This window comes from Aquila chrysaetos, chromosome 1 (genome assembly GCF_900496995.4).
Source record: "Aquila chrysaetos chrysaetos chromosome 1, bAquChr1.4, whole genome shotgun sequence".
Taxonomy (NCBI): Eukaryota; Metazoa; Chordata; class Aves; order Accipitriformes; family Accipitridae; genus Aquila; species Aquila chrysaetos.
Window position 1 is genome coordinate 2,012,066 of NC_044004.1, and position 26,933 is coordinate 2,038,998.

Genomic DNA, 26,933 nt, shown 5'->3' on the forward strand with positions numbered 1-26,933 from the left:
GGCAGCAGGGGAGAAAGAAGACATCCTGGGGCTGAAAGGGGTGAGAGGGGCCATGGCCCGGGGCTCTTGGGACTCACCCAAGACACAGATCCACAAGCTGCTCCGGGTTGGGGGAGAGGGGGGGATGTGTGTGTGTGCCCCCCCCCCTACTCGGGGACAGGGATGCGGGGCCGGGGAGGCGGGGAGGAGCGGGGCCGGACCGCCAAGCCCCTCCCCGCGGGGCCGCGGCCGCGGAGAGGCGGGGGGAGACGGCGGAGGCAGCCCGGGGAAGGCGGCCGAGGGCTGCCCCGCCGCTCGGGCACGGCGGAGCCTCCGCCCCGCGGACAGAAGTTTGCTGCTGAAAGAGGAGGAAGAGGGGAAAAAAAATAATAATAATTAAAAAAAATTAATAAGAATAAAATATTAAAAAAAAAAAAAAAAAAAAGGCAAGGAAGCGCCCTCTCCGCAGCTGCCCCGGAGGGATGCGGCGAAGAACGGCCGGCGGGAGCCCGCGCTGCCCGGCCCGGTTGCGGGCATGACCCGGGACCCGGGACCGGAGCGGGGCTGAGCCGGCAGCGGTGTGAGCCCTTCGCCCCGGGAGGGTCGGACCGGGGCGGCGGGGACGCCTCCCGCCCTGCCCAAACCTCCGCGCATCCTCCGGCACCGCCTGCCCGGGCCCTACGGAGAGCCGTACCGAACCGTACCGAGCCGTACCGAGCCGAGTCGGTGTGATCCGAGCCGTGCCGAGCGGTAGGATGAGGGGCATCCTCTACTTCTGCACGCTGATCCTCCTCGGTGAGTAAGCGGGGAGGCACCGGGGAGGGGGTTTGGGGGACACACACACACACACACACACACGACAACTTTCTGCTGGGGTTCGCTTGCGGGGGCTTTTCGGGTTTCCCCTCCCCAGCACCCGCAGAAGCAAGCCCTGGGGTAGCAGCACCCCGGCTTTCTGTTGTCTCGTTTGCTCTGGACCCAAGCGCTGGGCTCTTTCCTCCCGTCGCTCCGGATAGTCCTGTTTGCCGTGGAAATTGGCTCAGTTGACCCCCGGAATTAAGGCACTTCTTGCTGGGGAAGAGGAGCTTGGAGGGATGTGTTGGGGGGAGCCTGATTTTACACGGCGCCGGCAAACCCCACGGTGATGGTGAAGCTGGAAAAATGTCGGGGTTACGGGGCCGGTGGGAGTGGGCTGGCAGCCCCGGCTCCGCCGCTCTGCTGTGCAGCGCCGTGCACCGTGTCCTGACCCCAGCGAGTGTGTGTGTGTGTGTGTGTGTGTTCAGGGGCTCCCGCTGAGATTTCTTCTCCTCCCCCCCCCCAAAAAAAAACCAAAAACCAACCCATCCTCAAAACCCCTGGGCTGTCCTCAAGGCTTTTTTTTTTTTTTTTTTTTTTTTTTTTTGCACTAGGAGCGGGGGGCTGAGAACCCCGGGTGTCTCCCCCATCCCCTCCGTGAGCTCTAAAGGCGGCCCCCCCCCCCCCGTCCAGTGTCGTGGCTGGGAGATGTCGTCCCCCGTGGGATGCCGCCGTATCCGCGGGGATGTGGTCTGCAGCACCCGTGCTTTGAGCATCCCCTTCGCATCCCGCTCCTCCCCAGCTCGGAGCAGGGGGGGGGGGTTCTTCTGCATGCAATGCCCGGGCCCCCCCACGTCCCCCCACGGCTGGAAGCCACCTCGCTGCCTGCCTTTGCTTGGCTGCAACCCCTCCAGCTCCCCTTAGGGTATTTTTTCCCCCCCCTCCCTGTGTTTCTTTGAGATAGCAAACCCGAGAATGAGTCTGTGCTTACATAGACCGGGAAAGGCTGGGGGGGGGGGGGGGGGGGGGGGCGGTCTTTTTCGGGTGGTCGCTGGGGAAAGGAAAAGGTTTTGGGATGTAGCGAAGTGGCTGGGACATCCCGAGCATGGCTCGGGATTGCCTCCTCCGCACCCCGAGCATCCCTGCTGTGAGCCCACCTCCTGGGGAAGACCCCGAGTAGGTTTTTCTCTCGGTGGGGAAGGTTTTGTCAGAGCTTCAGGTAACTCCTCTTGCCGGCTCTCCCTGTCACTAGATGTCAGCAGCAGCAACTCTTGCAAGTCCCAAAGGCGGAGGCGGAGAAGGGGGGGAATAATTCGACCCCCTAAGAGGGGCCATCTCCAGCCAGGGAGTGCTTTGCTCCAGGGGTTTAGAAGAGCACCATGACCTGGACGTGGCCCAGGTTGGGACGGCTGCTGCCTCGCAAGGGCTGGAGCTGCGCCTTGGGCTGGGGAAGGTCTCAGCCTCCCTCAGAGCTGTTTTTTTTTTTTTTCCTACAAGGCTCACAGGGCCTCTGGGTGGGAGTCCAGGCCTCTGCAGGATCCATTTTCCAAGTGGTTCAGATTGACTGACTCACTGATTGACTGCCTGATTGACTGACTGGTGGACTGATTGATTTTCTCTAGAGAAAGTGGACTTAAAGAAAAGAGCAAATGGCCAGCTCTCCATTGTCAGCAATGCAATTGGGAATAGTGGGCAGGTGTTAAGGATACACTCATCATCTCCGGTCCTGAGCAAAGCCATCAGCCAGTATTCACCTTTTGGCCTTCTGATCTTGGGGTCTCCAGAAGGACCTTTTCATCTCTGAACTGGCATTTCACCCCTGCAGGCTCAGCACCATCCCAGCAGATGCCATTCAATGCCCTCAGCCTGCTCTTTAGATATTTTCTAGCTGTTTGTGTTACGGGTGGACGAGAGCTTCAGGCACATTCAGATGTGCCTGCCAGAGCCCCTGCAGAGATCTGGGGTGCTGGGCTGGAGACGGCAGTTTCTGCAACTGCAAACGTGGTAATTCCCAGCTTCATCCACGCTGGCTGCATACCATGTGGGCTGCAGCGTGAGAGCCTTGGTTTTTTTTGTATGTGTGTGCCCCCTCTGCCATTTTTGGGATGATCCCAGGTGGAGGAGTCAGGGCTTGGAGAAATCAGGGCTCTCTGGGGTGGGACTAGGCAGCATCAGCGTCATCCAGCCTGGATGGAGAGCTCCTGCAGCCACTTCATCCCCAGCTCGCTGGTGGCACAGGCACGCAGAGTGACCCAGACCAGGCAACTTATATAGTTGAACGTATTTTTTATTTGCCTCAACTGCTTTTGAGCCAGATCACCTCCCCGGCCTGTCTCACCAGCAACCACATGAATGCCAGTGCCAGCAGCAAGGACAGAACAGGAGCACACAGCTGGGGACAGGGACGTGGCTTTGGGGAAGTCTGTTGCTGCCTTAGTGTCCCCTGATATTTGCTTGCATGTGTGGTATTGGCTAGAAATCCCACCCTCAGGACAGCAGGGAGGCATGCAGGAAGACTTTATGGAAAATCAATGCTCTAGAAAGCACTGATATAATTAAATATAACAAATATAATTAATTTTACAAGGACACTGGGTTACACCTGTAAGCAGCCCCTAAAGCATTGCCCATCCCTTGTGCAGGTTTCAGAGGACACATCGGTCCCTGCACTAACAAAATAATAATTAAAGGATGAGAAGGAAAATCTGGGCTAGAGTTGAAGGCAGTTTGCTGCGAAGTCCCCATGGGACCAAGAGTCATTTCTGGACCATTGCGATGGAGGGCAGGATCCCAAAATGGCATCTGGGCTGTCTTCTGCTGACAACCACTGCGTTTACCTGGCAAGTTTTACTGCGCTTGGTCGTTAGCATAATTTCTGGCATATGTTTCCCACAGGCTCTTCACAGATGCAATCAAACACAAGAGATCGTCTGGCAGATTTTCACCTGGTTTGGGAACTCGGGTCCCAGGGGAGAGCAAAAATCTCTTGAAAAATGCGTCTGTGTGTATGAGAGCGGGAAACGCTTCTTAAATTAGTGCCTTTGTCAGTTCTGACAGGAGCAATCCGTTATTTGCATCAATAAGAATGTGATATTTATGTCTCTCCATATTGGTGTGGCGGAGAAATAAAACTTCTCCCTCAACAGGCTGTCCTCAAACACTCTGCAAATTCCTCTGCAAGGATCTCGCCACACCCAGAAAGTATTTTTTCCAGAGCTCTGGAGCCTTAAATAGTAATTACTGCTGGGTAAAAATTAGTGCTAGTTAAGTCTAAAAATTAGTATGAATTACTGTGAATACTGTTTTATTTTGCATTCGGAGTCTGAAATGTCTTCTCTGCTCTCCTGGCAATTTTCACAGATGACTTCTATTGTGCCTGAAATTCCCTTCATCATTTTCACACAAGACTTGTTCATTTTTATAACTTTCCACTTGGTCATTTTTAAACATGACTCTTAATGTCGCTGAAGTTTGCCACCTTTTGACAAAAATACTCTGCTACCAAGATATCCATGATTTCTTTTGCCCTCCAGTGGACTTTATATTCCTTCTGCTTCCTTAAAAAAAAAAAAAAAAAAGACCTGTTTCTTCTCAACCCCAAAGTGGAAGAGGACAAATGCAAAGGTAGTTCTCCTGCTACAACAATTTTTTTTTAGAAGGGCACATTTCACTGAAAAAATAAAAAAGAACAGAGCAGTGAAAAACCTTGTTCCTGTCAATCTTCAGTTCGGTACAGCTCCCTTGTTTCAAATGCATCTGTCAAAATCCCCTCTGGTAACACCTTCTGGCAGTGAACTTCAAGCCTGGATGGACTGATGGTGGGAGCTGTGTGATAGTGGGGGGGGGAGTAGGGCTGGGAAGACATTTCCACCACCTTATGTGAACTGCCTTCATCTCTTTTGGCTATCACATCTTTAAAGGTTCAAATACGGGCATGTTGGGTCTGGACACCTAGTGAAAACAGAGTGCAAAAATCGTGGTTGAGAGGATGAGTTTGAGGAGGTGGATGGGACGTGGAGCCATGGATGGGCATTAGGTCCTGGAGATGGAAGAAGAGGAGAAGCAAGTTTGGTGTGACTGGGCAGGGGAGTGTGTCCAGGAGGGGGTTGTGGTGGTCAAGGTGGTGGAGGACAAGGACCCAGGACTCTTTTATGGAGAGCAGGAAGGGTTTCCAGAAGGTGAAGCCACTCTTTGTCCTGAATAAGGAGAACCTAGGACTGCCACAGGGAAGAAAAATGAGTTTGCAGGAAGGATCGGTATCTTCTAAGGTCACGACATATTTAAATCACACATGACTCCTCCAGGATTTGGGTCTAATAACAAGCGATGCAACAGCTGGCTGTCGTTGAGCTGCAGTGAGCTTGATAGGTGTTAAGAAAGGTTGTCATCTTCATTAATATTTCCAGGCATCTCCCTGCTTCTTACTGGAGCTGAGCTGGTAAGAAGTCCTACGCCAATTGCAGCTCTGCCTTGGAGGTCCTTCAGTCACTCAGCAGTGACCCATCATTCCCTGCCGCTGGGAATGGCATCCATGCAAGGTGCGGGGCATGGCCAGACCTCTGGTGTGTCCTCAGAGCCTGGTCATCTCCTGCAGTCTCTGGTCCACCTGTCTGGAGCTGTTGGGGGGACTGGGATTTAGCTGCCTGCACGGGGTGGCTTGAAGGAATGCATGACCCCCAGAGACGGAGACTGAATAAACCTTTCTGGGCCCCTGCTCCACTGCTTGACCGTCTCACAGGGACAAAAGTGTTTCCCGGTATCCCATTGGATTAGATATGTATTCTCCAGCTCAAAACTGCCTTGGCCATATCCCGTCACTTTTGAGTCTCATCTCTTTTCACCTCCCTTCGAGCGAATCCCTCTTCTTCCTCCACAGGTAGCTCCTGAGCACACACGTTCCTCTTTCTGTCCAAAGCCATCTGGAAAGCAGTTTGCATGAAAGATGCATTAAAAATAGTTGTGCTGTGGTTTTGATTTATTGAATCCAACTGGAAAATCCTGTCTGCAATACCTGTCCTCACTGAGTGCTTTGACAGAGTTATTAGGCAGCCCTCCCCATGCTACTGCTGACATATGGGTTGGGGGGTGTTTTGATACACAAGTGCAGGCAGCTGGTTTCAGGTTCATGGGTCCAGTTTATTGAGGAGAAAGGAATGGGGCAGGTTTTCTGGTGTTTCTTCCAAAAGCAGGATCAAATTGCTCATCTTTCATACACAGCCAGGCTCAGCCATCTATTCTTTGCCCCCAAGGGGATGGCAGTCCACTTTGGGATGGGATTTTAAACAGGCCCAGATGCTAAAGGGCTGCGAGTTAAGAGCTGAGAAACTGGTGGGTTTTGCTTTCCTCCTCTCTTCCTGTTACTTGTACACTGAAGAAAAAGGCCAAGCACATAATTCAAGTCAAGACTCAACTTCAGTGTCTCTGTCCGAGCCGCAGGTCTCTAACTGTCAGTGGTCCGTGCTGCAGGCTGCCTCGCAGGAGGCATTGCACACACGTCTTGCAGATCTTTTCTGCCTCGCGGGATTTTAGCCGCTAACGGCTGCAAAAACCCACGAGGAGTGGAGGTGCCTGTGGGAAGTGCTCGGCTCTTCAGACAGGCAGCAATGGGATTGTCTTCGGGAGTCCCTGTCTGCATGATTTGAGGTCTCTGGAGGCTCAGAGCTGAACTGGGCCCAGCAAATGCTCAGGACCGGTCTTGGGAGAGCTCTGGGGTGCCTTCAGAGATGGCGAATTGAACACAATCTCTGCAAAATAATCAAGCTTTGCTTCAAGCTTTGCATCAAGTGACGCCGGCTGATGCCTCTGCAGCAGCCACCTGGGAAATCCCATCATCCTTGATTAATCAGAGCAAAGGAAACACAGGGCAGCTACAGCCTCATGGGAAGGGAGCCTTCACTTGGATGATGGCTGTGAATTTTGTTGAGCAAACCCGATGTCTGGGCCACCACTCGTACAGAGTTCATGTGGTCCTGTCCGTGAGAATTTTACATAAACAGTCAAATCAATCGTAAAGTGTTTTGAATTTCTCAATTCATCTTCTTCTACTGTGGCAGCCTTTATTGAATGCTTTGCTTTATTGTTTTTTTCCTCCTGCTGCCCATACTGGACCCTCCATAAGTATCAGCTCCACCATGATTATAACTTGAATTTCTTTCTGTCCATTGCTCATCTGCATCACCCATAACTGGTGTCCAGGACCTGGAGACTGGCTCCCAAAGAGTTGGCTGTAGGTGCAATGATTTGGCTTGCAACCAGCCTGGCCCCTTCTTCAGACTTGCCCTAGAGAGGAAAGCCAGAAGGAAAGTCATAGCTTCTCAGAACTACCTGTCTCGGTGACTTTGGATAAACAAGTCTTAATGACAGGCTAGCTATTTCTTCCGAGATTTGAACTTCCATGCATGTGAAGAAAAATGCATCTCTCCATGACAGCCTTCATGGCAATATCTCTCAGATATTATACAGCTGACTCGGTTACCTGCAATCTGGAAATAGGTAGCAGATGTCTCCTGTAGCACCGTGCATTTTTTCCTTTGTTGCTGCCTGTGTTTTCCTTTGATGTTCGGTATGCACAGCAGAAGGCACCTTAAAAAGATGTCACAAGGCATGAGGCGACATAAATCCATGCACACTGAATCTTCTGTAATAAAGGCTGCAGGTTATGACGATGTGTTTGCCATCTACTAATGGAGAGGAGAGCAAACCAGCATGCTGAATTATTAGACAGGGCTTGGAATGAATCAAAGCCATTTGACCTGTTTGTGTAAAGCCCCAGACAAGGCTGAGTTTGCCTAAGTGTTTCCTCTGCACGGTGAGGAATTACACTCCTCCTTGCAAGGGTTAGTTGATTTGACACATGAGTTATAGCAATTTCATGGTAGGTCTTTTTTTTTTTCTTTCCCCCTTCCAATCCATTCGTTTTGTTTCTTCCTCTTGGTAAGAGAACGTAACCCAGCCAGGCTGCTTGAGAAACAAACTGCACATCTTGGTCTGCCTGTCACAGCCACGTCATCTTTCAGAGAGAGGGCACGGGCAGAGTCATCTCGGCTGAGTCTTCCTTCCAGTGTGGGGAAAAGTGCTCAGGGGGTCATGATGCTCACAGCCTATAAATACCTCCAAGGTAACGTGAAGGAGTTGTTCTCTGCCTCGCAAAGAGCTGGAATGAGGAGGAACTCAAGCTGTGCGTCAGGAATAAAAGCTTTGCTTTCAACCAGGACAACATCTGATTACTTAAAGGAAGGGAGAAGAGCAGGTTTCCCTTTGGGAAGATGATGGGATCACTTGGGGGCTTGTCAGGCTTTGCAGGCTTTAGCAAACCTTAACGCCATAAGCTGTGCTGGCCCAAGGAACTCCTGAAATGTGGTCGGGTGCTCCATTCCCAAAGAATTTTCTGGGTTTCCCTATTCCATTGGAAAGCTCATCTCCTTTTTGTGATGATTTAGGATGTTAACTGGAGGGAAAAACTACAGGAAATGTCCTGAGACCTGGATGAGGAACCTCCCCTAGGATCCAGCCTTAGGGGTTCTCCTGATGTTTTGGTAAAAAGATGAGGAACTGCGTTAAACTTGCAAAGCGAGACTTCTCCATCAGGGCCAGAAGGTGTGGGAGGGGAAGAGCAGACAAGGTCCTGAGCTGATTCTGGTCTGGAGGTGGGAAGCAGAGGAGAAAGGGCTCCCGAGAGGTTGGACAGAAGATGCAGATGAAGCTTAATAGGGAATCCAGGAGCTGGGAGGAGGAAAGTGTAGGACCATAACAGTCTGAGAGCCATTCTGGAGCTGGGGAAGCCCTAAGGGTTGGATTCCCCTGTCTGCAAAAGGTAATGTGAGTCTCCGCAGGAGAAGTGCATGTGAAGTGACAGCTCAGGGACCCATCCGTCAGCGCGGAGTGTGGAAGCGTACACACTGGGTAAAGCAGCTTCAGAGTTACCACCCTCCTGGGACTAATGCAAGGAAATTTATCTCCCTCTCCTGATATTGCTTCATTCTTCCTCCCTACAGACCCAGCCAGGCCAATCCTTAATGTGTGCTGGAAAGCCTGTTAGTAATTAAGTACCTGACTCGAGGGGGTCCAGATCTCTAGTTGAGTTCATTATATGCTATCACATTACCAATAAGTTTTAATTATAATTGGAATGGCTAGAGCAAAAAACAAACAAACAAACAAATGAAAAAAACCCGAAACCAAATAACAAACAGAAATCCAGTGAACTCCCCCAAAATGCCTAAGCTGCAGTTTGAACGTTGTCCCATGGGATGAGGAATTACGGCCTCTGTTTCTGGGTGTCTCTCAGGTTTTGGAAAACGATGCAAACTCACTGCATCACAGTATGAAATAAGGATGTTTTTAAGGTAGGGAAATTATTGTGAGGCAGAACCAGGTGACAGTGCGTTTGACCTGGGATATTTGTGCTTGTGTGAAGCAGCTAACTACAAGCTGGGATCAAAATTTCTCATCAGCGTATCAGGAACAATGTGACTTTTAGCAGCACCTGCTGTGCGCACAATCTACCGAGCTCTTATTTTGGTGCTCAGGCAGGAACTGAATTCCAAGTGCAGTAGCTGGCTAATCTGCTCTGAAAATCTTCCCATATCCCCTACACAGGGATCGGTGATCCTGCTTTGCACTGGGATTAGAGATGTGCACTGCTAAAGAGAAGGGGCTGAATTCAGTGATGTGCCACTGAGATGGGAGCAGCCGTGAGTTGCAAAAAATAAAAGCCTCCGATGGAAGAGCAGGCTGGAAAACAGAAAGTCATTCCCCCAGAAAAATACTGGGCTTTTGGTACAATTTGGCTTCTGAACAACAGTGACAAATCAGGAATAGTAAAAATTGCAATAAAAGATAGCGAGTGGAAAATAAAATGCTTATTGAGGATAATTCCAGGGGAAGAAAAATGAGGACTAAAATAAAGCCCCAGATGTTTCTGTTCTGTTTTACCTGCTTTTATTAAGAAAACAGAAAATGGTCTTCCCAGAGGGACCCTGGACAGGAAGAGAAATGGACCCTGTTTCTCACTTGTCCCCTGCCTGCCCACCAGACAGGGATGGTCCCAGCAGGCTGCAGGAGACGTGTTCCACCCCACCTGGTTTTCACCTGATCTTCTGAACTTTTCCTTTAAATCAGCAGAGAGGTTGACAGGTCCAGAGGGACATTTACCCTCTCTACAGAGCAGTGTTATCTCCAGGGACTATGAAGCAAATTAAGGTGACAATTTTAGACCTTTCCTTGATTTTGCTTTAAGTTCAATGAGATGAACCCCACCGAAGCCACCAAGTTTTCTTGTCCTCCAAGAGGTGGTGATGGAGGGAGCAGTCAAGAGGCCATGGTTTCAATGTACTCAACTGAAAAAAAAAAGAAAGATGAAGAAAGTAATATTAAAATATTATCTAGCACTTTGTTTTTCTACTTGCAAACCCCAAATTTTCCCAGGTAACGCACTTTCCCATGAGAAAAGAGAAAGAAAGAAATCCAGTCAGAAATTTCCAACTGTTTCACAGACCTGACGGCTCCGGTCACGGTGATGATTGGAAGTACCTGCAGTTGGTGACTCTCCTGGGGGTCACGGAGGCCACTCATAAATCACACAGTGCCCAGGAGCCTTTGGAGCCATGGGAATTTATTGTCACACCTAGTAAAATCCCTGAAGTGCTTTTGGCCATGGCCAGCTAGCCATCTCCTGGGCATTGGTCAGGAGCTAGCACAAGCCAAGGACCATTCCCAGTCAGTCTGCAAGCGATTGCTCTGTTTTGAAGGGGGAGAGAGTTTAATAGTATGAATGAGGCAGTTCTGGGTCATTTGGACCAGCACCTTGAGTCTCCTTGATTAACTAACCTAGGCACAGCATGAGACCAGCCTTTCCCTCCCAGACACCGTCCATTTCTCAGACAGCCTGCAGATGTTGTTGGACAAACCTTTCAGCTTAATCTCTTTCAACCCCCTACATTCATCTTCCTTTCTGCTGCTTCCAGCTCAGAAGGCAGAACACTAACAATGACATGAGATAATATAAAATATATGGTAGCGCTGGCTAATTTGTTTGGGAACAGATAAATCCTCCTGTTTCTAATGCACGCAGGTGCGTGCAAACCCACATGCACGCAGGCCTGGCAAGAGCCTGGGGATGTGCATATGCAGAGCGAGTCCATCAGAAGTTTCTTGCAGAGCCTGTGCAGCGGCTGTATCAGCTCTGAAGTGTCCCCTCCAACAGGCAAAACCTTTCTTGGCTTGCCATTGCAGTTAGCATGACCTCGTGAAAGATAAGACACTGAGAGAAGTCTGAGGAAGCTTGATTTATCCAGAGTTGAAAAGGGAAGAAAGACACAGGAGAGAACATGATCACACTCTATAAATACCTTCAAGGTAACAGTGCAAGGGAAGGAAGAGGATTAGTCACACTTCTGTAAGACAGAGAGGGGAGGAGAGAGAGCAACAGCATGAAGCGGAGAACGAAAAAGTTTTAATTTGAATATTAGGAGCAAAATGTTTAGGCTATTTTTCTTTCTCATTTTTACTGGAAAAAGAAATTGCAGGGCCTCAGTTTGGGCTAGGCTTGAGGCTTGATGAGTTTTTTCAGGAGAGTTGTGGGTCATGGGCATGAGGATTAAATGGTGCATCGATGTGTAGGTTCTGCAGGTCCTAGGTGCATCCATGAGCTAAACAAGGGGCTTGTGTAGCCTCCAAGACACCAACAGTGTCACCAGGCAGAGGGTCACCCTGCTGCCTGCTACACTTGGAATTGAGGGTTGGCCAAAGTTCTTTCACCTCCCCTTTTCCCTGCACCCCATATATCCCACACTCATAGAATCATAGAATCACAGAATGGTTTAGGTTGGAAGGGACCTTAAAGATCATCTAGTCCAACCCCCCTGCCATGGGCAGGGACATTTTCAACTCCATCAGGTTGCTCAGAGCCCCATCCAACCTGGCCTTGAGCACTTCCAGGGATGGGGCAGCCACAACCTCTCTGGGCAACCTGGTCCAGTGCCTCACCACCCTCAGAGTGAAGAACTTCTTCCTTACATCTAATGTAAATCTACCCTCTTGCAGTTTAAAGCTGTTACCCCTTGTCCTATCACTACATGCCCTTGTAGTGATAGGACAACTATCACTACAAGGTTGTTGAAGGTACCATGGAAAGATGGTGCCGCTCAACTAAGGGTCTTAATGGTCATTTGATGGTAGAGCCAGGAGGTGGCTTAGTGATGGATGATGAGTCTGGGTCAGCCAAGAGGCTTGGCTAGCCCTGGGCCCTGCCTGTTGTTAATAGGTGACGAGGCGGCTCCTTCTCCTCTCCAGTAAAACAGCCTTGCTCTTGGTGCCTTAGACCTGGGCTCAACCTCTCTACCTCCCAGACCCTCCCTTCTCTCAGGACACGAGGCCTCCTGCCCTCAGACCTGGCCCCATCCTCCCTGGAAATGGAGGTGAGGAAGGCAGGGTCTTTGATACAACCTCCCTGAGGGACTGGCTCCAAGTCAGGCTTGGACAATCATTCTTATTGTCACCATCCATTACGCTGGGACTCAAAAGTAAATGTTTTCCAAAAAATGTGGGTAGCTGCTGCCAATATTTTTCCCTGTCTCCTCAAGCAAGTGCCAAGAACTCTTTCTTCTCATAACAAATCAACTAGCCAAATATAGGTGTCCCTGGAGAAAACCCTTCAGGCTAGTAAGAATTAACAAGTTGATTCAACTAAAGGTAAACAAGCTAATTATTCTGTTCAGCCTGTGGTTTCTTGAGAAAACGAATCTTGTGTATGTGTGTCAGTCTGTCCACCCTAAATAATTTTTGAGCCCCTTGACCAGGTTAGATCAGTTTGATGGAAGTCTCAGATGTTCAGATCCCACAGGTTGATGTGAAAATGGCTGTGGGAAAGGGAATGAGCTCCTAGTGTTGCCCACTGGGGGAAAAGTTAGTGAAGTCCATAGCAGAAAAGGTGCATGTGAAAGGACATGTGGAAATGCAGGCTCGTTTCATAGTGCTACTTATTTTTTTCTGAGCTAAGCAGTAAAGTGCCTGATGTAAATCTGCCTAGAGCCAAAGAAACGGCTTCCTGGGACCACAAAGGCAGTCCGTACACCCTGGAAGTCCAGGGAGAAAAGGCGAAGTGAGAACTTTATGCAGGTTCAGGACTGCTCCTTGGAGGTAAAAGCAGCTGAGCAATGTCAAAGGGGAAGTATGGTCCTGTGGATGTTAACCATCGCAAAGCAGCATAGCTGTGGATGCTAAGGCGACGTGCCATCTCCCAGGCGATGCCCAGGACCTTGGTCCTGTGCCAGCTGCACCTTCCAAGGAGGGCTACATTTTCCAGAGGGATGGATATTAGCATGGAAATTTGCAGGAACTCCCCCAGGTTGGGATGGCTTGCTGTGGTGTCACCTTGACCATGCCAAGGACATGGGAGAATTGCTCAGGGGGCAACAGGTAACTGTTGGTGATAAAGGGAATTGGGGAACGCATAGGCTGGTCTTCAGAGGGTCCATGGTGCAAGGGTAGAGCCTCCCAAGATGAAGTCCACCTCGTTGGACAAAGCACGGACAACAGGGAACACCTGGTTGTAGTAAGACTTTTCCATCAGCTTCACCGCCCGGTTCAGCGTGTGCTGCGCCTCTGCTCCCACCTCCCATGTGCTGCTCGGCTCCGATGTGACAGACAGCTTCCTCGATCTCCATCATCCGACGTGTTGGGTGGCAAAGGCTAATGGCATGGCATGCAATGGTCGATAGCTGTCGACTACAATAGATGTTGTGACAGCTTGCAGGAAGGAAAGGATGGGGTTTAAGTGAATTGGCTGGTGCTTTCTCCGCTTCTGTGCGTATGATTTGTGTGTACCCATCTGAACCTCGCTGCTTGTTCCCGTCGTCCCATGTCCTGCTGCCCCACAAATTCAGGGGCTGGTCCAGAGGCGCAGAGTTTCATATCTGCCCCATAGTATTTTATACAGAAATCACAAAGTAAAAGATCAGAAGGAAAATACGGTGAAATAGAGGGAGGGGGGGGAAAATGTTCCTTCATGGTGCTTTTGTTTTCTAACAATGTTGACATTATGCGGAGTAACCAAGTATAAAATCTGCCTATCGTTTGGGATCTGGTGTGCAGAAAAGATGCTATTATCTGAGCCTTTTATGCCTCTTTACCCTGTCTGGATCAGAGGAGATAAATGCGTAGATAGGAGCTGAGGCTCCTATCTTTATTTAAGCTGTCAGGTACTGCTACGTTATTTTATGCTGATTGTTATAGAAAGCCTCCACAAAGAGATATATGTTTCTATATTCCCCTAAGTTTCGTATTTTAATCTATAATTTAATAATAAAAGAGATGTATTTCCCTATATTATTTTTATTTGTAGTGTCAGTGCTTCTCTTTCACTCTTATTTTTCAAATAAACATTCACAGACATAAAGCACTTAAAATATGCACATAATCAATCTTCTCTGTTCTCTTTTGGGCTCCCTTTTGACTATTTTTGCAGTCATACTTAATTTACGCATTAGTGCAAAAACATTTTTAGTATAAAACAGGTTCCCTGTGGGGACGGCAGATCGCAGTGAGCACATACGCATGAATGCATGGCCATAGTTACATTCAAACATGTTCCCACACCACTCCCACAAGCACATGTACACACGAAATGAGGCAAGAGCCACATCTGTCGATGTGAAATAGTCAACAGAGCCAGGAACAGGTTGGAACAGGTTGCCCAGAGAGGTGGTCGATGCCCCATCCCTGGAAACATCCAAGGTCAGGCTGGACGGGGCTCTGAGCAACCTGATCGAGTTGAAGATGTCCTTGCTCATTGCAGGGGGGGTGGACTAGATGATCTTTGAAGGTCCCTTCCAACCCAAACCATTCTGTGATTCTAAGCATCCTTAAGCCCTGTCCTACTGTTGTCCAATCTGGTTATCTATCAGCTCACTGGCATGGTTTTGGCTCCTCCTGACCAAACAGTGCCTTGGCATACTTAGGAGGTGTCGTAGACCCAGGACACATGGGCAAAGGTGTCTGTGCTGGTGGGGGAAGATTTAAGCATGTGGGCACAGGCAAGCCAGAATGTACCTTTTGACCCCAGGGTCAAAGATTTTGTCCAGGCTTGTTTTATACAGTAGTACAGATAAAACCCAAGATGGCGTCAGAAGCAAGGGTCTGGCCTCGGTTTCCCACAAAACACTTCCCACCAGGAGTTAGCCATTTCTCAGCTATTCCTGAGTGCAATGTGGACACTCTGAGGCCAAGTTACAACTGGGTCAGCAGTCAAAAAATGTGAATAGGAAATATACAGGGCACAGAGCTTTGCTTGGGTAAGTCCATGTTTGACCTCCTGCTTCTTCACAAGCATTGACAAGGACAGGGACTTTCTCTTCCTTTCTTCTGGATGAACTTCTATAGTTTTTACCCATACATACCCCCATTAACCCAACTATCCAATAAGCCCAATGCTTGTGAAAGGGATTGCTGGAAAAGCAAGTGATTGCCATATGGAAGGATAGGGAGAGCACTGATGACCAAGACTGATATGCGGGGGCCAGGAGGGACAATGGAGATGTCATTCTGGGTGACTAACTGAAAGTGCTCCATTTCTAATCGCAAAGCATTCAGAGGTAAACCAATCACTTTGATGTTACATGAGACTATTGTCAGATGCTGGGGTTGACTTACCCATCAGGGCTTGGACAATATCTTCCAAAATATTTTGGCAATATCTTCCAAAATATTGAGATGCCTTCATCATATTAGGACATTGAGCTTCCCATAGGTTTCTGGGGGAGTTAGGTACCTTAGAGGGAGGTAGGTCATGAAAGCCTATGGGTCTGGAGCTAGCTGTCTAGTATACTTCTAGATCTTGGGTGAGTTTGCTTGAGTTGAGCCCATAACCATGATTTCTCTGCAGCTTGGTCCCTCTAAGGTTTGTGACCTTACCTGTTTGAGACATCAGTGTAGACAGAAGGCAAATGGCTCCAGACAACAATGTAGGAACCACCTATGGCTGAAGCAAGCAAAGGGCTTGTGAGCTGTCTTTCTCTCGAGTTTAACAAAGGTCCTTGAAAACATTTCATTTCACTTCTTCCTCTGGAAAGATATGTCTTCCAATCTCTTAGAATAATTTGTCTTTTGGGGGAAAGTATCTGCCTTCTGCTTTGTTTTCATTTTGAGGTTTAAAACAATGTAATAGCCCTTACTGACCTCAAAATTTTCAATGAGGAGATTAGCACAGCAGCACTTGGGAACATCAGTTTGATGACTTGAGGCTGTAGCTGGCCTGGGCTGTGTGACCAGACTATATCTCCTGAGGTGTGCGATGACCACCTGGTGTGCAGAATTCCTACTGGGGAGCCTGGCCTTCAGGAGAGAAGGGTAACTAAAGCTGTTTGAACAATTCCCAAGCAGCAACTTGGCAACATTTCAGATTTAAAATAATGAGACAATTAGTGGAAGTAGTTTCAGTCTCGATTATTTCCCTCTTATGGCAGAAAAAGAATCTGTGGAAAACTGGGACAGTTTCTTTCCAAGTGTGTTGAAATCATATCCAAAAGGCAAAGGGAAACTGAGGGAATCCCAGCACTGGCCCAACATCTCCTTACTCCTGAACGTCTGAACCCCATGCCATCCAGTACCCACTTCTATCCAGCATCTTCTCAAGTCCTGGCTATAGAAACTACAGGAAGAGTTACAAGAGTTGTTAGCAGCATTTTTACTCTATCTGGTCTAAACCCAGCCCCCTAATATCTGAGCCATAGGAATTATATTTTTTAGAAAAAAAGAGGAAAAGTGAACAGCTATATAAGGGATTCCTCCTGCTTCCGTGTAAAAACTCCTGAGAGAAAAAATTACATGAAAAAGCAACCGGGAGTCACTGAGCCTAACAGAGACATGTCTTTATTCTAGTAATTTTTTTTCATTTGGGTCAATATTACTGTGTTTAAACCTCAGATCATGCTACTGCTTTCAGGTCAACAGGGCTGCAGGATGTTCCTCGACCTCCATCACTTCTCGTAGCAGCAGTGGGAGGGTTGTTCTTGGAGACGTACAGGAGTCCAGATTCACGGAGGGACCAAGGGCACAAAGACTACCTGCTGATTCCTCCACACGGTGTTCAAAGCAAGGAGCAAAGTTTCTCTGCATTGCAGAAAAGCAAAGTTGGAAAGGACTGTTCTGTCCTCTCCCTGTCAGTTCGTAAGTTGCATTTATATTGGAAAGATGCACAGACCATCTTTTCCAGGACATTTCCCAAGACCTAGGAAAACTCCGTAGTGCAAACTATAAACACATGCTCCCTGCACCCCCCGATACATGGTGACTATTCCTGCGCACCCCGCGTGTCCCCTGGGATATGAGCTCGGCCACACACACCCAACGATGCGCACCAATGCTCTGTGTCCTTCAAGGACACAGCCACAGAAGAATAGACTGAAGCATTTTCTTCCCTGGGGACCTTGCACCCACGTTGTCCACGGTGGTGCCTGGCACCCAGCGGGAGCACAGGTCCACAATATCTACGCAGTGTTTTGGAATTGCTTATTTGGGACCGGGAGGTTACCTTTTGTGATCCTGGTCCATCCGGTCCACCGATGTCTCTGCCTCCCAGAGAGGTCCATGTGGGAGTTGTTACTGGGACTGAGAGCACGGACGATGGGTGTGTAAGGACTCAAGAGTAGTCTTAGTCCTACCAATGACCTGAACCTCTGTTGAATGACACATATCTTTATTTATGTTTTTCTTCCTACACAGACAGGGAAAATGCATGCATTTTGGCTTCATGTAGGAAGTTAATCAAAAGCTTATGCAAAGGAACAACCCAACTCGGTCCCACTGCAAAGCTTTGTCCTCTTCCAACCCTGGCCACCTCCCTTGGCAGTTCATGACAACTAATTTCTACCTATGGCTGTGTCACAGGCCCTGAAACGCTGCCCGTCTCCCCAAAGCCTGCTACAGTGAACCTCAGAGATCTGGTCTAATCAGCAGGTTTGCAGAGAAAATGAGATTTTTTTTCTTCCTGGCTGACTTCCAGCAGCAGCAGCTCCAGCTCTCCAAGGCACATCTCAATTAATTAATACAGTCAAACCTTATTAGAGACAATCGTTGGCCAGAAATTACCCAGTCCTGAGTTCTCTTTGCTTTTCTCCTTGTTGTTCCTCACTGTTGCTTTCCTCCCCGCTGCCTTTCTCTCCAGCGAAGCATGTCCTGGCAAAGTCTGATGTAGACTGGGAGCTTCTTTAGTGTGCGGTGGAAGTTCAACCCTCCTCCTAGCCCAAAGCCCTGCTTCAGTCGAGGATCCTGAGCAGATCCGAGCACAGCCTGGCCAGAAACCGTGCAGTCAGCCGAGGCTGGGCAGCAGCAGGTTGCAGCAGTCGGGGTCCCAGGGGCTCTTCTGTCACCTCAAACTTGATGTTGGTGGAACAGCAGTGAGCTATTTCTGTGAGACAAGTGAGAAAGTGACCCAGAAAGCCTCCGTGTTGGGGGGCCACTGAATCCTGGAAGTGCCGAAAGCCCTCCAGGCAGATTGAGGTTTGACCTGGGAGCCTCTGAGGCTCCTAGACAAGGGAGGAAGGAAAGAAGGAAGGAAGGAAGAAAGGAAGGAAAGAAGGAAAGAAAGGAGGAAGGAAGGAAAGAGGGAGGAAGGAAGGAAGGAAAGAGGGAGGAAGGAAGGAAGGAAAGAAGGGCGAACCCCAAACCCAGCACACTCAAGACCAAAGCACACATCAGCGAATAGAAACGGTGTTTGGTTTTGTCTCAATCACCAACCACAGCTGCTGCAGAATTCCTCACCTGATTTTTTTGAGACTTTGGAAAATACTAAAGTGCAGGCAGGACAGGGTATAGACCTTAGAGGCAGTACGTGATGCTGAGGGAGGAAGGGCTGGAGCAATGCTGTGAAGATGGAGGCAGCAAGATCCCCTGCTCGCTCTGCCTGTCGAGAGATGCTGCTTAATTGAAAGCACGTGCTGGGGCTGGGGTTTGATCCCTGGCTTAAGAGGAATGGCCTGGGATACCCCAAGACCAGGAAGGTCCCCTTGCCTCAGGTCCCACCCTCCAGCTGCCCCATGCACGGGCCATGGCCATGAGCTGGTGGTGTAGCGATGTCTGGGCACACAGCTTGCAAGAGACCCCGGCTGTCCCTGAGCCTGGGAAATGAGGCTGCAGGAGGCAGAGACGTGGGCTGGAGGGTGGTCTGGGGTTCATCCTCAGCAGGGAACAACCGTGTCCACAACCAGGCTGATCCCTCTCAAAACAGTGGTGGCACAGCAGGAGCAGAAGCTGTTTTGTGTCTGTGGGTAAATGAGAGCCATTCTCCAGGGCTGTCAGAGCAGCACTTTTCAACAGCCTCAAATTATTATTATTATTTTCTTTTAACGTGAATACAAATATGTCAGCCTTTCTAGGTGGCTTCATTAACGACCCAGAGCATCACTCAGAGCCTCACAATTCTTGTTAAGTACCGACATCCTTGTCCGTGTTCATTGCAGAGTCTGAATTCCTCTAACTCCATCTCATGATGGAAAAACAGGTTCAGGGTAGGATTAAAAAAATATCCAAAAGATAATAGCAATTGTTCTTCTTCCTTGCAGTCACTAAATAACAGGGCGGATACCTGCCAGAGTCAGTGCCACTTACACCCAGAGTAAGTCAGTGCTATATCATGGCGATACAGGCAAAAACTGAGTCCCGTCCTGGGTTTTAGTGGGTTTGAGTTGAAAAGAGAAGTGGGGCAACGCCGCCTCCTCTCTGTGTGTGGGAAGAAGAAATTCCTATCTTCCCCATTTTGCTGCTTCTTGATTGAACAGGAGGGAAACAAGAAAAGTGCTGCAGGGTCATTATTAAAGCTGATCAAACTTAAAACAAAATAAATTGACTAACAACAGAAAAATTCTTTTATTACTTAAAGGTCTTGATTTGTCTGTTTATTTTCATAAATGCATCAGGCTGTTTCTTTGAGCCTTGGTATATGCCATTCCATTTCCCAGGAATTTTACGCACCTTTTCCTTCAAAATATTATCAAATAAGGGATGTGCATCACTCTGCCATGTACCTCATGGTCAGAGACCACTGCAAGCCTCACCTGTGCCCACTGTACCATTTCTTGGGCTGTCCCAGTGTCTCAATGTGTCCTGCCTTCTCGAACCTGGCCTTGAGACTCAGCAGTTCTCCTTGAAAGCCTCAGCTCCTAGAATCAGGTGCTTATAGGAGAATTTAATTTCTTTTCCCTGAGCAGCCATCTGTGATGCACAGGGAGAGATGCTAGAAAGCAAAAATGTAGAAGATTGTGCCCTCCCATTCCTTTTGGGATGCAAACAGTCCTTCCCTGGTGCTGATCCCTTTCAAGGTATGTCCAGGCTGGGTTTGCTTCTCCCACTGCATCTCCGCTGTCCTATAAGAAGATCCTTCTCCTCTCAGCCGCATACCATTGGGAAGACCTCCCTCAAAACCCTTAAAATGTGGGACAACTCAATATATTTCCTAAATAAGTGAAGCACGGAGAGGTGGTTTCTACATGTCCTTTGAGGCTGGGGAGCTCAGCTGAGAGATTTTTCAATATATTGTAAGAAAATGGAGTTGAAGAGGCAATTTTGAGGAAGGGCAAGTCGTGACCAGCCACCCCTGGCCTTGCTGCATTTCAAGACCAGGCAAAAAAAACGTGTTAAGGATTTGAGCAGAAGACACAGCACACGAACTGGCTCAAAGGTGTTGAGAGAGGATCAAAACTATTGCTTCAGATGTGGATGGAGAAGACTGTGCTGGCTGATGTGCAGGGAGAGGCAGTTTTAAGTATATTTTAGCAGCAGTATGTCTAAAATGCCTGAGCCTTGATCTTCAGGTATATAAAAGAGGAGTTGCAGGCTCCCAAGTCTTTGAGACTTTTTATTTTAATGAAGGATAAGTGCTCCAAAAATTACAGACTGAACTGGCAAAAGAAATGAAGGAAGTCTGAGGCGCTAATTAAAACACCACAGTCGCCGTTTTGTTACTCATACAGCCATGAAAGCTGTAGAAAGCTCAAACCAAGCTTTACATTTGATGATGCAGTGATATTTTATAGCTGAAGTAACTTTGGCTGCACTGGCTTATTATCAGCCTTTGCAGAACCATACCTGCCTCCTGGAGGCTGTGAACCCTCCTGGTCCCTGGAGGGACAGAGGGCCATTTCTGGTGACCCCTTTCAAATCAAAGATGTTGTTGCACAGAGGAGGTTTTAGGGTGTCGGAAAGCAAAGGCATCTTTGGAGAGGTTCAGAGCACATGTTTACAGATGAAATTTTCTTAGTACACCGGTTGGGAGTGGGGAAATGTGAATGGGATGACAGATTGCCAGCCTTTTAAAAGCAAGGCTGGGAGCTGTAAAACCGGCTGTATATGAAAAAGCAAGCAGAAGTCACAGAGGAAGAAAGAGCAGTCTCCTGAGGTTAAACTCTTTCAACTTGAACCACTGCAACATTCAATACCTACAACTTTCAATACTTAAAAGGGGCTTATAAGAAAGATGGGGACAGACTTTTTAGTAGGGCCTGTAGCGATAGGACAAGGGATAATGTTTTTAAACTAAACCAGGGTAGATTTGGACTAGATATAAGGGAGAAATGGTTTATGATGAGGGTGGTGAGGCACTGGCACAGGTTGCCCAGAGAGGTGGTCGATGCCCCATCCCTGGAAACATTCCAGGTCAGGCTGGACGGGGCTCTGAGCAACCTGATCGAGTTGAAGATGTCCCTGCTCATTGCAGGGGGCTTGGACTAGGTGACCTTTAAAGATCCCCTCCAACCCAAACTGTTCTGTGATTCTGTAACAACCATTTGGTTGCACTGGGCTCTGGGGAAAGCAACCCCCTGCCAAGCCCCCGCAGCCAGGCTTGGAGAGAGGGGACCTGCGGCCAGATCCTGGCGGCTGCCACAAGGCTTACGATGGATGAAGACAGCAAAGCGCAGGCTCTGCTCGCTAATCACCAGGAGTTTACCCAGGGATTGATGATGTTTGCTTGTGTCTCAAGCCCTACTTTTGGATTTGAACTGGAGGGGAAATGGGCATTGGAAGGGCTTGGCCAAACTGTTGTTGATGTGCCTGGGTGCGGAGATGTTGACAGTGCTGTGGGGAGAAGCGGAGGAGGGCTTTACCGCTCCTCTCCAGTGCGACTGTGGTTTGGCTGGCAATTTTTCAGACCCTCACCACAGCCTAAGCTCTTTAGTCACTGTCTTCGGTTTTTCTCAACAAGCAATTTGTCTGATTTCCAGAAGTAGCCAGATGTATGCCTCTCATCACCCCCCAGCTGATCTGCTTCTTGCCCCCCCATCCTGTCCCACTCTGCTCCCCACTACCAGCACAACTCCCACCCTGGACCACCGGCACCTGCACCTCCCCATACCCACCCAAACAGGCAGGTCCCTCTCGAACCACCCCAAAACATCACATCCCTCACATGGAGGTAAGAGCTCAGCCACAGAGTTTGCAGAAGCATTCAGCAAAGGTGATACCAAGGTGGGAGGAGAGGACGAACATGACTTGGCACAAATCAGGGGTGTTACAGAAAGCCTTTAACTTTCCCCGGCCCGCTTGCTACTAAACCCATGTGTTGCTTGGAGAGAACCCACAAAACCTGCTTTGGAACATCAGTGCTCACACAGTCTGTATAAGATCCCTCTTCTTCATCAATCTGAAAGAAAACAAAGGATTTTTCGTTTTAGAAGCATTTTCGTTTTAAGTTTATTAATACTCAGAAGTGCTTCTGGTGTCGCTATCACAGTAAAGATGAATTATTCCAAATCAATTAAAATGACCGTGTAAATTATCAGCATGAGATTTGACAGTCATAAGTTTTCCTTTAAAACACACAGCTCCTTCCCACCAAAGCCCCAAATAGCAGAGGAAACCTTGCACACTCCTGACTCACCTGATACAAACACCAGTGCATGTTTGTAAGAACTGTATCTCTTAATGCAGGATCCAAGGCAGGTGGCCTCTGGCTTTATGGGTTTTCTTTGCTTCTATTTAGACCTTAATGTGCAAATATATTATTCTTTGGGTTTGGAATAGTTTGCGATATTGTTCGTCTGACCCCAAAATACTTTGTTTGAGAAATGCTGTCATGCACAATTCCTTGTAAGCTACTGCTAAAGGAGGTTTTTATCTGCTCTGTAAGCAAAGATAGGAACTTTGGTTAGCAGAGGCAATCCGTGCAAAACCCAAGTGCTGTGTTTGCAAACTGAGTTATAATAACAGTTATAGCTATTCCAGGACCGTAGCAGGAGCAGCTATTCACTCTGGGAGGTTTGGGTTGGGCAGAGGAACAAACAAATGAGTTGAAAGCAGGGATTTTAAGCTCAGCAACTAAACTAAACTAAACTGAAAACCCAAGTCAAGCTAGTATGCAGCAGTTAATGGGCAAAAATGGGCACAGGCTGTGCGAACACCTGTGGTTCTTGGGGGACATCTCGGAGACCCCTCATCTTCCACCCATTTCTTAGCATTTGGGAAAGCATCACCCCCTTGGTTTAAAAAAAATGAACTCTTCACACTCCTTTAATAGCAAGTAAATGCTGAGGAGAAGCCACTGTTTTCAAGGTTATACCCGGGAGGCCTGTCAGAGTGTATTTAATGCAGATTTTCTCAGCCATCCTGAGACTAGAAACTTAATGATTTTTGAAAGGAAAAGGAACATTGCTATGCTCCAGCAACAGGGAAACCCTTTTTAATATTGCTAGTCCCTCTGCACTGGGGACCAGGGCGGTGGTAGTCAGCAGTCACTGGGATTTCTAACCTCGGTGAAGGCACAGATGAGGGGGTGGGATGGGCAAAGGACTTTCACGGTTCCCCCTTTAAGGGTCTGGCTCTGATGTCTCTTGTGCCAGTGTATAAATGTGACTGCTGGCAGTTTTCCTCAGGGCTCTTTGAGTTTGGGGTCTTGCTCTCCAGGTTGTTTTCTCATCCGTTTGTCCCCAAATCTCCACGTCCCGATGGGAAGCAGAGATCGCTCTGGGCCGGCCTCTCCTCAAATCCAAAAACAAGCAGCTGAAAAACCATTATGTGTTTTACATATTTACAATGTATTCCCTCATATGTGCCCTCTCATTTTCACTCTTTTTCCCCTCAAAGGTCTGATCTTATGGCAGAGAGAGTGATACTGAAAATTTTACTCATGGTTGCAGTTTTCCTGTGGCCCAGGGATGTTGTTATATGGCCACTCCAAATATCTCTTGCTTTTTTCCCCTCTGAGTTAATTTTTTCCAAAATTTTGCAGACAAGATCCAGTAACCAAAGCCAAGTAGTTAAATCATCCAACTCTTCCCCCCCCTCCTTTTCCTCTTGTTTGCACAGGACAAGTCTCTGTTGGCATCACAAAACATTATTTCCTTTTTCATCCTTTCCATATTTTTTTTCTTTATTTAAAATCTTTTAAGGAGGCTTTTACACTCTCCATTACACAGCATTTGTTTTGCACATTGTATCAAACGCCCATCAGTATCCTATTTATATTACTTAAAAAGTCAGGGGAACCTTTATCCTCCTGAACAACCTTTCAACAGGGACAGCCCTGGGGTCAGATGATTTTGAGTTTAATATGAACAGTGTGTTGTGTATTTGAAAGTGTCAGTGGTGTTGATGAGGCTGAGCATGTTTTCCAGTCATAGTCCTGCTTTATGCTTGTGTTTTTCCGTGTCATGCAACAATATTTGTCCTGGTTTGGCGACGTTTGTCCCACAGTCTTCATTGTCTTCTGAAGACCTTGCTTTTAGCTAGAGGTGAAGCACGCTATCAGAAGGTATCTCAGATTGCAGATACCTCTGCAATACCCATGGAGAGAGGGGCAGAGGCTCTTGCAACGTGGCTTTTGCAAGACTGACCCTGTGCCTGAAAAAAACTCTTTATTTAAGCCCTGCCCAGGGAGAAGGTTTGCAGGCTGGTAAGCCAACCCTTGGGGTGCTGGGTGGCACAGGACAGACAGAGGAGGGACATGGTAGCTGAAACCCTGCCGCAATAACAGGGCCCCCAGGGACCCAGGGTGGAAGTTCCCTGATGTGAATTTCAGTAGAAAACACCTGTCAAAAGTAAAGTTGTAGGGATGGGATCCCCCTCCTGTGTCTTTAATTGGTGCTTATCCTCCTTGTTCCTCAATTGAGGATCCCTTTCTAAATGTTTCAAGGCTCGCTGGGTCTTCTGGAATGGTACAAGATGGCATCGTGCAGATGCCAGGTAGACAACCTGTGGAACTGCTCATGGCAAGATATTGTGGATGTTTACATGCGTCTGTGGGGAAACTGGACAGGTTCCCCAAAGAGAAATCTGCTGAGATTTGCTGCCTTGCATAGAAACCACTTTTTGCTCAGGGTGTCCATAGGATGAAAATAGCTGAAGGCTGGAGGGGTATCAGAGGATAGTATCATGCACTGATTCCATTTTCGTAGTCTTGCCCAGCCATCTTCTGTTGGTCACTGCTGCACACAGGCTGCTGGGTGAGATGCTCCTTTGAATGGCTGCTGCTATGTAAATCTGGGTCAGAGGAGGTTAAACGCCACTTTGTGGGGTCAATGTGTGATTTAAGGACTGTAGAGCAAAGGTCTGTCCAGCACGATCCTTCCCTGGGCTCCCAGCTTAACATTACCAGCAGCTTAAAAACTTCCTAACTAACTCAGAGGTTGTACCCAGTCCCTTCTGTTTAATAGCCCCAGGGGATGCTGCAGCTTCATCCCACCTGGACAGGCATCCTCAATCCAGGACTCCTGCTTTGCTGCTCTCTTGCTGTGCATTTCCAGTCCAAGCTCCGCGGATGGACAGAGTTAAAGCTGCAATTCGGTTACAGGGGAGCTGGAAGAGCAAACCCCAAACCACTGAACGGAAAGCATCAGCCTCCCCAGACTCATACTTCCTCTGCGGCCACCACTCTGACTTCATAAGAAATTAATTGCAAGCAGCAGCGAATGCACCCACGCTCCCCCGAGCAGATGCTGGGGGAAGAGGGGCTCGGTGATGCTGGCAGGATAGGCTCGGTTTGAGCACAAGCCCAGCCTTGTGCCGCAACCCCGCAGCGTCTTCCCAGCCCGGCAGGGAGGGAAAACGGACGGACAACAGATGGAGAGATGAACCCAGCAGGAGGAGAAAATGTTTTGAGAAGAGGGGGGAGGAAGGGAGAGGACAAATGCAAACAAGGGGGAGCGTGTCAGCATATTAGAAGACGACATCGTTTGCCAGGATTAGTCCTTGGGGTTATTCATGCCCAGGGTGCTTTCTGAGGCTAATCAGGCGGGCGAGGGCAGAAGGAAGATATAAAACTCTCTCCTAGGGTAAGAAGGGATGTGATATCTTTTCTAAGTGAGGAGGGAGAAAAAGCACTGCTACCTAAAGTCCATGGCAGCGTTCACAGCATGGAGCCCTGAGTGAGTGACTTGGGGCAGGAGGGATGGAGGGGCAGGCTCTGAAGAGCTCATTTATATGCTTGGAGTGAAAATACTTCTTACTCGCTCTGATCAAAGTTAAGGACAAGCTTTTCACCCATCCCTCTGGGGCAAAGCTAATGACTCGTCTCTGAATCCACCAGCCCCATGCTCTTCCTCTCCCACCCTAGTCCCGCTGCTCAGTCCCCGCTGAGGTGGGTGGACTGGTCCTTGCTGGGCTGTCTCAGGTCTATGCAAGGATGGAGGAGAAAAGGTGGAGGAGTCCATCTCTGTGGACATGCTCAGGGTGGAGACATGCTGCAGGACTCATGGCAGCACCGGGAAGGACTTTTCCCAGCATGTGTGTGCAGGGATGGATACAATAGTGCTTGAATGGTTGAGACTGGGGTGGATTTAAAAGGGCTTTTATAAACTCCTGTAGAATTATTTTGTTAGTGGACTGGTTTAATTTTGGTCCCAGATGGGGGAAGATTACTACTTCATTCCCAAAAAAGCTTTGTCAACTTATCTCTGAAGCTTTTGAAATCCAACAGGGAGCAAGTGCATCGTGACAAGTTACTCCCAGTTTCTTCTACAGTGCTCAAAATGATTCTAGGTCTTGCAGGTGATGAAGAGCACCAGCTCCTACCCCCAGATAACTGATTTTCTCAGGACTCAAATGTCACCTTCATTTGCTGACTGACACAGGGGAAATCGTAGCAACTTCATAAGACTCCAACGTTGTAAAGTTGCCTAATGTAATGGTTTATGTTTGACAACAAATTTTCCTTTAATCACTGAATATGCAGGGAA

At 48.4% G+C, this 26,933-nt stretch overlaps 1 protein-coding gene across 1 annotated transcript in view; it reads left to right on the forward strand.

The window, feature by feature from the left end:
• Positions 1 to 218: 218 nt before the first annotated feature.
• Positions 219 to 26,933, forward strand: part of GFRA4 (GDNF family receptor alpha 4) — a 77,102-nt gene continuing 50,387 nt past the window's right edge. The window contains exon 1 of the mRNA XM_030023409.1: positions 219 to 774. Within this exon, the coding sequence (XP_029879269.1) occupies positions 735 to 774 (40 nt within the window). The 5' untranslated portion in view covers positions 219 to 734. The remainder of the gene's footprint in view (positions 775 to 26,933) is intronic.